General features: G+C 38.4%; 1 protein-coding gene across 1 annotated transcript in view; it reads left to right on the top strand.

Moving 5' to 3' along the window:
- Window positions 1-10,441, top strand: part of LOC115217636 (vacuolar protein sorting-associated protein 54) — a gene marked incomplete at its 5' end in the record, with an annotated part of 299,488 nt that extends 289,047 nt beyond the window's left edge. The window contains one exon of the mRNA XM_029787388.2: window positions 10,221-10,441. Coding sequence (XP_029643248.2) covers window positions 10,221-10,332 — 112 coding nt within the window. The remainder of the gene's footprint in view (window positions 1-10,220) is intronic.
- Window positions 10,442-10,647: the final 206 nt, after the last annotated feature.

Below are 10,647 nucleotides of genomic sequence, written 5' to 3'. Positions count from 1 at the left end.
CCCAATGACTGGCGTAGCAGCACCATAGTCAACTGCTACAAGGGTAAAGGGGATGCTCTAGATAGAAATAACTACAGGGGTATCAAACTGCTGGAACAGGTGATGAGGCTCACACAGAGGGTCATAGCCCATTCTTTAGGGAAAGATTCTGCTTAGATGAGATGCAGTTCGGTTTTGTGCCAGGTGGAAGCACCACTGATGCCATATTCCTGGTTCGACAACTGCAGGAGAAATAACTAACTAAAGATAAACTCCTATACTTAGCTTTTGTGGATTGGAGAAAGCCTTTGACAGGGTCCCTCGATCCCTTATCTGGTGGACGATGCGGAAACTGAAGTGTGACGAATGGTTAATAAGGGCTGTACAGGCCCTATACAGAGAGGCCATTAGTAAGGTTAGGATTTGCAATGAGTAGAGTGAAGAATTCCAGGTAGAAGTAGAGGTCCACCAAGGTTCAGCCCTCAGTCCCCTTTTATTCATCATAGTATAATAACAGACGGGTTGCTCCAGGCAATAACAGATGGTTTGCCCCTGGGAGCACCTTAATGCTGATGACCCAGCCCTCATAGCAGTATCACTACCAGAACTAGAGAAGAAATTACGAGTGTGGAAGCAAAGTTTAGAATCAAAAGGCCTTAGAGTCAATGTAGCAAAGACCAAAGTTCTAGTAAGTAGGAAGGCGAACTCATCACACACCCCAGGTAGGTGGTCCTGCTCGATCTGTAGAAAAGGTGTAGGTAGAAACTCCATAAGATGTACCTAGTGTAAGCTATGGACACATAAGAGGTGCAGCAACATCAAAGGAAGATTAACCGAGAAAATAGCTTTCGTGTGCAGCGGATGCACAGGGACAATAAACACCACAGATACTCAGAAAACAGATTCCATCACACTCCAGGGGGAGAAACTAGAAGTAGTTAATAACTTCCGCTACCTAAGTGACCAAGTTAGTAGTGGGGTTGGATGCTCAGAGAGTGTTACCACTAGAATAAGAATACTTTAGGCAAAGTTTAGAAAGCTGCTACCCCTACTGGTGACAAAGGGCCTCTTGCTCAGAGTGAAAGGTAGATTGTACGTCGCATGTGTGGGAACTGCCATGCTTCACAGTAGTGAAACATGGGCTGTGACTGCGGAGGACATCCGTAGGCTGAAAGAAATGAAGCTAGCATGATCTGCTGGTTGTGTAATGTCACTGTGCACACATGACGGAGTGTAAGCACCCTGAGAGAAATGTTGGACATAAGAAACATTGGATGTGGCATGCAAGAGAGACGTTTGCACTAATATGGTCATGTACTATGGATGGATAATGAGAGCTGTGTGAAAAAGTGCTACTCCCAAACAGTTGAAGGAATCCCCGGTAGAGGTAGACTCAGGAAGACATGGGATGAAGTGGTCAAGCATGACCTTTGAATGTTGGGCCTCACAGAGGCAATGACAAAAGACCGAGACCTCTGGAGATATGCTGTGACTGAGAGGACCCAACAAATAAAGTGAGTTCACAGCTGTATCCTACACCAGTTTCTCATAACCAGCCCCAGCCCGTTCAAAAGTACCTTGGATCGTAGGACAACCTGCTGTGCTTACCTTGGATCATAGGGCAATCTGCTCTGCTTGAGGAGACCTATTGAGTCAAGTACATCAACATCAAAATAAAAATCAAATGGAAATTGTAGTTGTGAAAACCTTGCCAGTGGCACGTGAAAAGCACCATCCAAACGTGGCTGATACCAGCGCCGCCTTGACTGGCTTCTGTGCCAGCCTCCTCTGGCCCCTGTGCTGGTGACACGTAAAAAGCACCCACTACACTCACGGAGTGCTTGGCGTTAGGAAGGGCATCCAGCTGTAGAAACACTGCCAGATCAGACTGGAGCCTGGTGCAGCCTCCTGGCTTCCCAGACCCTGGTCGAACTGTCCAACCCATGCTAGCATGGAAAACGAATGTTAAAAGATGATGATGATTGATATATATATATATATATATATATATATGAGAAAGTTGGTGTGTGAAAGCACGTGGTTGAATATATAGTAAAAAGTGAAAAAACTACAGAATGCTTGTTTTAAAAGGTTAAAAAATATATTTGAGTCATTATGTCAGAAGAATGTTATAAAAGTTTTTCATACAGTGACATAGTTTTTGAAGAAATTACCGGTTTCGTGTTAACTTTTCAAATTTCTCAAAACATTGTGTTATGTCTTCGTTATGAAGTGTAAAGTAGAGTTCCAGGTAAGGGGAGGTAATGAGTGATTTCTTCCGGTGTAAGGGAGATAATCACTTTATATTTCTTGTGTCATTTATTTAATGGAGTGAGTTTCTCTGTATAAGAATGTTAGAGTGGTTAATGAAGAATGTTTCCTTGTTTAGTCTAATTTGTGTTGGTGTTCCAATAGCACATTGATAAAAAGGAAAGATTAAAAATTGTGGTAGTAGTTGCTTTGCGCATTTCTCAATATGCTCACTAAAGGGTATCATTCTGTTTTCTGGGAATGCAATCTGTTGTCGATGCAGTGTGCATCTACGTTTGAGTGATAGACCCGTGGACCCCACGTAGTTTTGGTGGCAGCCCGAGCATCTTATGACATAAATTATGTTTTCAGAAGCACAAGTAAAATTAGATTTGATCTTGAATTTTTATCCCTCTTTGAAGAGAAATTCTGATCCTTCTAGAAGGTTTAGGCATGTTGCACAGTTTGATCTACCACATTTTTTTACTTTTGCATCCGTAATTTCAGAAAACAATTTTGCCTTTGTGAGAATCTTTTTAAGTGATTTAGGTTGTTTGTAGCTTTTAATGATTTTATGTATGTTTAGAATTTCCTTTAATTTGGGGTCCTTATGAAGTATTGGTAAATTCTGGGTGATGATGGTGAAGGCTTCTTTGTTTCTGGGGTTGTATGTGGATATGTAAGGCAGTATTTTCGGGGAAGGTGTGTTGTTGTGTTGAACTTTTCTCAAAGTTTCTATGTCGATTTTTGTTGCACGTCTGATCCCATCCTCTATGAGTTGAGCTGGGTAGTGTCTGTCAATTAGGGTGTTTTTGAGTTCTTGTAGTCTAAAGTTCCTGATATTTTGTTCTGACACTATTGTGCATATCCTTCTTGCAAGGTTGAAAGGGATGTTTGTTTTAGTGTGTCTTGGGTGGCATGAATCAAAAAGTAGGTATTGTTTAGCATCTGTGGCTTTGTAAAAAAATGTCTGTTTCTATTTTAAGGTTAATTTTTTTAATTAGTATATCTAAGAATGGAAGCTCCTTTTGGTTGTATTCCATTGTGAACTGTATATTTGGGTTGATGCTGTTCAATAGGATTTTGAATTTTAGGAGTTTATTTGTGTTTTCATTCCAGAGTATAAAGCAATCGTTTCCAATTCTCTTTTATGTATTGATAGAGGAGGTTTCCAAAGGTCGATAAAGATTCCTAGTAAACAATTATTTCCAGGTAGCCCATTGTTAGGTTCGCAATGACTGGTGCTGCCCTTGTACCCAGAGCAATTCCGGATTTTTGACGGTAAAATGTATTGTCAAACATGAAGTGGTTATTATGTAGGATGAATTCAACCAATTTAGTAATGAATTCTTTGCTGATCCTTTTTGGTATTTCTTCTGGAAATTGGTCCAGCCAAAACTGTATTGCCTCTAGTCCATAATTATGGGGTATACTGGTTTATAAATTAACTACATCAAATGAAACTATGATTATTTCTTCCTTGACTTTTTTTGGAAGGTGGTTTCAAATTCTGTGAAGTGGGTGGAATTCTTCACATATGATGTTGACTTTCCTGCCAATGGACAGATTATATCCACAAGGAAGCGGCTCAGTGGATGACATGCTGAACCTCTACAGCTCACTATACATCTTGATGGAATACCATCCATGTAAATCTTAGGGAGACCGTACATGTGTAGTAGTTTACTATAGTGTTGAGTCAGTTGCTTGTACTTAATTGGTGCAAAGTGTTCTTTGTTCTTGATCAAGATATGTGACAACTTCCTCTCTGTTTTCAAAGAAGGGTCTTTCTTTACTTTGCTGTAGCTACCATCACTTGCCAGTTTTTCCAAGTAGTCAGACTTGTTCATCACCACTGTAGCATTTCCCTTGTCTGCTAGAAGTATTGTGATGGAATTGTCATTGTAGTCGTTTGATAGCGAACTTTTCTTCCTTAGTGATGTTTGGTTTGGGAAGTTTCACTTTTTCTAGTACCTGTCTCACTTTTCATCTCAGTTCATTTCCCTGAGCTTTTGGTATCTTTATGGCTATCTCTTCAATAGGGGCTGTTATGTCCAAGTATGGTATGCGCTTGATGGTTGTCGCAAAGTTGAGACCTTTGTTTAGTACTGCTTCTTCTGAGCTTTCTAGATGTCGGCTACTTACATTAATTACTGCTTTCACAGGTGGGTGATGGACTTCAGTCTTCATTCTTTGACCTTTGCGACAACCATCAAGTGCATTCCATACTTGGACAAACAAGATGAGGACAAATATCTGTCTAATGTAAATAATAAGCATGACATTTTTGCCTTACAATATAAAACATTTTGTTTTCTTTCATTCTTTTCAAAAAATGGCACTCCATTTATGACAAGGTTTATTTGATCAATGGAACAGTCTGCTTGTAAAATTAAAGCGCAAGTGGCTAAGTACTCCACAGACATGTATACCATAATCTTTAAATTATAGAGTTGAATTTTGTGTAGCCACCCATTTTGTAGTGGGTAATACCCATTTTTCTGGGCTCTTTTCATAGCTAAAACCTGTTTGAAATTTGCATTAGATTTTGTTTGAAAAAAAGAAACGAGGCAGCTTGTTTGTAGTTTGTAGAGGAAATCTTAAACATACCTGAAAAAACGATTTGGTCATTCCCCCCAACTAAAAGATATGAAGAACTATGAAAGAAGACAATTAAGAACCGGAGGTTGGGGAAAGAAGATAGAACTAACAGTCGATCATTCTGGAACTCCCAGAATGAAAACGTAAACACCTGAAAGACTTTCTCTCTATTCATTACTTTCCCTCTTCTTCATTTTTAAAACAAAAGGATTTAGAAAAGATTGATTGTATTTCAGTCTAATTATCATTTTAAGTGACTGAGACTTTCCTTTCTCTGTCTATCACTTCACTCCTTTTCTCCACGGTTATGAAAGTGAAAGTGTGTAGCTCAGTGGTTAGCGTATTCGGTCCACGATCATAAAGTCATGAGTATGACTCTTGGCGATGCGCTGTGTTCTTGAGCAAGGTACTTCACCTTGCTGCAATCCACTCAGCTGGCAAAAATGACTTGTAGCTCTAATTCAAAGGGCCAGCCATATCCCATTCTGAGTCAAGCTGAATCTCCCTGAGAACTACATTATGGTATACATGTCTGTGGAGTACTTAGCCACTTGCGCTTTAATTTTACAAGCAGACTGTTCCATTGATCAAATAAACCTTGTCATAAATGGAGTGCCATTTTTTGAAAAGAATGAAAGAAAACGAAATGTTTTATATTGTAAGGCAAAAATGTCATGCTTATTATTTACATTAGACAGATATTTGTCCTCATCTTGTTTGTCCAAGTATGGAATGCACTTGATGGTTGTCGCAAAGGTCAAAGAATGAAGACTGAAGTCCATCACCCACCTGTGAAAGCAGTAATTAATGTAAGTAGCCGACATCTAGAAAGCTCAGAAGAAGCAGTACTAAACAAAGGTCTCAACTTTGCGACAACCATCAAGCGCATACCATACTTGGACATAACAGCCCCTATTGAAGAGATAGCCATAAAGATACCAAAAGCTCAGTGAAATGAACTGAGATGAAAAGTGAGACAGGTACTAGAAAAAGTGAAACTTCCCAAACCAAACATCACTAAGGAAGAAAAGTTCGCTATCAAACGACTACAATGACAATTCCATCACAATACTTCTAGCAGACAAGGGAAATGCTACAGTGGTGATGAACAAGTCTGACTACTTGGAAAAACTGGCAAGTGATGGTAGCTACAGCAAAGTAAAGAAAGACCCTTCTTTGAAAACAGAGGGGAAGTTGTCACAGATCTTGATCAAGAACAAAGAACACTTTGCACCAATTAAGTACAAGCAACTGACTCAACACTATAGTAAACTACTACACATGTACGGTCTCCCTAAGATTTACATGGATGGTATTCCATCAAGATGTATAGTGAGCTGTAGAGGTTCAGCATGTCATCCACTGAGCCGCTTCCTTGTGGATATAATCTGTCCATTGGCAGGAAAGTCAACATCATACATGAAGAATTCCACCCACTTCACAGAATTGATTAAGGATACCCTCATTGAATCCAACTAGATGGTGAGTCTAATTGTGATAAGTCTGTTCACCTAAGTCCCAACTGGTTAAGCACTATCGGGGATTCAAGAAAAACTAGTGACAGACACCCATCTAAAAGAACGCACTAGTATACCAATAAGAAATTTGATGGATGTGTTGACCTTCTGTGTAGAAACTACCTACTTCAGTATGGACACTGATATATATCAACAAGAAGAGGGTTTAGCTATGGGTTCGCCCTTATCACCGATAATAGTCAATATATACATGGAATACTTTGAGAATTTGGCTTTGGGGTCAACACCACTAAAACCAACCCTATGGCTGCGATATGTTGATGACACCGTCATACTCTGGCCCCACCAGGAAGATGTCCAAGTGCTGTTAGATCATGTGAACTCAATAAAGCCATGTATACAGTTCACAATGGAAAAAGAAAAAGACAATCAGCTAGCATTCCTGGATGTATTAATAACACACACCAAGTATGGATTCAGGACATCCGTATACCGCAAGCCAACCTTCACTGGACGATATCTTAACTTCAACTCCCACCATCCATACAGTGTAAAGAGAGAGATTGCTCAGTGCCTAAAACATTGAGCAATGAATATAAGTAGCGATCGTGATACCCACCACGAAGAAATGATCAAGCTCAGTAACAATCTATTAAGCAACAACTACCCTAAAAGCTTACTCTCCACTCCAATTATGAAGAAAAGAGAGGATGAAACCGATAAACTGTCCACAGTCTTTCTACCCTATGTGAAAGGTCTCTGTGAAAAGATACAAAAGATATTCAGCCCATATGACATCAGGACAGTATTCAAAAGTAATACAACACTTCGCAAATATCTCCTTCGAATAAAACCATCAAAGAAGAGAATATGACCAAGAACTGCATGTATTGCATCCCATGCAGCTGTGGTAGATTATACAAAGGCAAAATAAGGGTAGAGGAACATCGCAAAGCTATGACACGGGGAGATATTGATAAATTGGGTAAGCTGATCATGTATGGAAAAATGGAGACCACCTCCCCTTGTGAGATGAAGTTAAAATAATAGACAGAGAACACCACTGGAAAATACGAAAACTAAAAGAAGCAGCACATATGCTAGGACACAACAACCTCCTAAGCAGACCAAGTACAGATATGATCAGCATATGGGAACCGGTATTAAGGAAGGATAGGAGAATATTAGATTTATAAGCCCTAAAAATTCACTCCATAATTGCCCATGGCGTAGTGGTTAAGAGTGCAGGCTACTAATCCCAAGATTCCATGTTCGATTCCAGGCAGTGACCTGAATAAACATCAAAAAATACCTTAGGAACAAGAACCCAGGTTCGAAATTTCCCCAAGACACCTGATGAAGGCTGGGGAGCATATCAGCTGAAATATTGTGTTAGCAAATATCCGTCAAATGTACATAATTCCTCATCTCTTAAATATAGAACTGTCATGTGCTTAGTATAAGCAGTGAAAGCTAAGACAAAATAATTGCTATTCTGTTGTGTTGTGACTTTGCCCTAGACTCACGCTCAGTTTGATAACAACAGCCTGCACATCAGTATTTATCTGGAGGCTTGGCCTCCAGATCTATGAGACCCACAAATGCTGCTGTTAGGACTGGATTAACACCTATAGTGACCCTAATGACTAAAAAGATTTTCTTGCCTCTATATAGGATCTTTTTTCATTTTCTTCCAACTACTTGAATGTTTATGTTGCTCCTGTTCACGCAGCTGGCCAAAATGAGCTGTAGCTGTAATTGAAAGGAACCAGCCTTGTCATATTCTGTATGAGGCTGAATCTCCCTGAAAACTATGTTAATGGTGTGCATGCCTGCGGAGTACTCAGCCACTTGCGAGTTAATTTTGTCCTCATGTGGTAATGAAAAGTGAAAGTGACATCCAATATTTGCTGTAGTTATTTGTCTTTGATTTAACATGTCTATATATCTATGTATCAACTTTTCTTTCAATCTATGTATCTACTGTCTCTCACTTCCTCTGTGCTCCTTCTCTCTCCTGCTTTTAATTTAACAATGTGTGTGTATCTACATATCTACTTTTCTTTTGATCTATGTATCTAATTTTCTCTTGATGTATGCATCAGTCTACTCTGAAAATACTGATAAACATTTTACCTCTCCCTTCAACTGTAGAAAAGTAATTGTAACATCCATAGCTATTTGCTGAGAGAGAGACAGACAGAGGGAGAGAGAGTGTGTGTTAGAGAGGCAGACAGACAGAATAACTGTCAGGCAACATTTTGCAATTTCCATATTTTCAACCCCTTTATCATATATCATTGAAAATGAAAAGTTTTCCAGCGGTTTCTGTATGAGAATGGCTTCATTCTCTTTGACTATTATTCTCTGTCCACTCCCTTCCTTCACTCAGTCTATCTCTCTAAAACTCTCTCTTTTCCCTCCCCTCTCGCTCTATGTCTCCTTGCCTCTAACTGTCCTGCTTTCAATGTGTTATGTTTCTCTTACCTTTCAGCACTATCAGTCTCGCCCCCCTCTCTCTCTCTCTCTCTCTCTCTCTCTCACTCCCTCTTCCTCCCTCTTCCTCCTGTTTGCCACTTTGCCTCTTACTTCAACCATACTTCCTCTGCTTCTGTCCCTCCCCTCACTTCCACTTTGCCACTCACTTCAAGTATACCTCCTTTGCTTAACACCTTTTATTTCTCTTTTTACCTCTTCCTTTGAAATAAGTGTGATACACACCACAGGTACGTACAAAAACAAAAAAACTAAGCATATTAATATTATTGATAATTGTAATAATCATTTAAATATTGACTTGAACAAATACCCATTCTAGCTATGCCAGCATCGTAAAACAAATTGAATAACAAAAACAATGTGTGTGTAGAGATAAGTGAATGTTTACTTTCTACACTTTTCATGAATAGTGTTGAGCTACAAACTGTGAAGTTTTCTTACTTGAAAAATAATGAATCTGCAGTATAAATCCATGTTTGAGCTGCAGCAGTGTAGTCTTTGGTGACAAGTCCAACTGAAATTTTCACTAGATTCAAGTTCATTATATCAAATTGGAAACTACTATTCTCCAGGCCAGCCCTCCATTTGCACACAAAACTGGCTCCTCAAACCTGCTCTATACACATAACATAACACCCACTTCAATATTTTAACATACCTCTGATTTTGAGGTATTTCATTACCACTTGATGTCAATACATTTAGACATCATCACCACACATGATAACAAATGCTTAATCATAAGCATTTGAATGATTTCAATGCAGCATAATATGCCCACAAAATACTTCTTCCCTATATTTAATTAGAAAATATTTTTTAGATTTTAAAATAATTTGATCCAAGAGATGCAATTTATTTTAAATACTGAGTTTTCACTCCTTCAAGCTGAAACTAATATTCACATTCAAATAATGTTTCCTCAAATAACCTCTTGTTATCAGTAGCATGTATGTACATATATATCATCATCATTATTTTATGTCTACTTTTCCATGTTTGCATGAGTCAGAAAGCAGTCACTGAAGCATATGATTTATGATCAGATGTCTTACCTGTCACCAACCTCTACCTATTTTACCTTAATTGTTGAACATATTATCATGAAAGATTGGAAACAAAAAGCACCACTTGTATGATAGTAGCACTAATTTACAACTATCACATGATTTCAAGTCAATCATACACATACACTACAGACTTTTCTCAGTTTCCACCCACAAGATCCACTCACAAAGCTGTGGTTAACCCAGGACTAAATTAGGAGACACTTGATTGAGATGTCATGCAATGGGACTGAACTCAAAACCATTTGCTTGGGAAGTAAATTCTTAACCGCACAGCAATAAAACATGATGAAAATGATTGCTCGACTGTGTTTAACATTAATTCTATATTTCTCATCTGTTTTAGGTTGGTCAATGCTGACATAAATTTTTATGAAAACAGCATGAAACAATTAAAAGGAATTACTGATATAATTAATGATTTGCAAACTGTTTGGAACACAAACCATGAGAGATGACTACTCCTTAATTAATTAACTAATTTTATCTCAAACATTTATTGAAATAAACTGTTTGGTTAACAAGTTTTGTTGATTAATCTAGTAAAATTAAAATAATTATGCTAAATTTGTTTTTGTTAATTACTTTTGTGAATTTTTAACAAGTCTGTGACTATATCTGTAATCTTCCTCTTGTTTTATAGAGACATAGTGTAGTGAGGATGTTCCAACCCTGACCATTCTGTCTTTTATTCATGCATAGGGCATCTAGGACTACACTACAATAAATAGTAGTTATTGTTTAATGCCTGATCTGTTTAACCCTAACCTGTG

The sequence above is a fragment of the Octopus sinensis genome, linkage group LG11 (genome assembly GCF_006345805.1).
Source record: "Octopus sinensis linkage group LG11, ASM634580v1, whole genome shotgun sequence".
Taxonomy (NCBI): Eukaryota; Metazoa; Mollusca; class Cephalopoda; order Octopoda; family Octopodidae; genus Octopus; species Octopus sinensis.
This window is presented reverse-complemented; position numbering and strand designations above follow the sequence as displayed.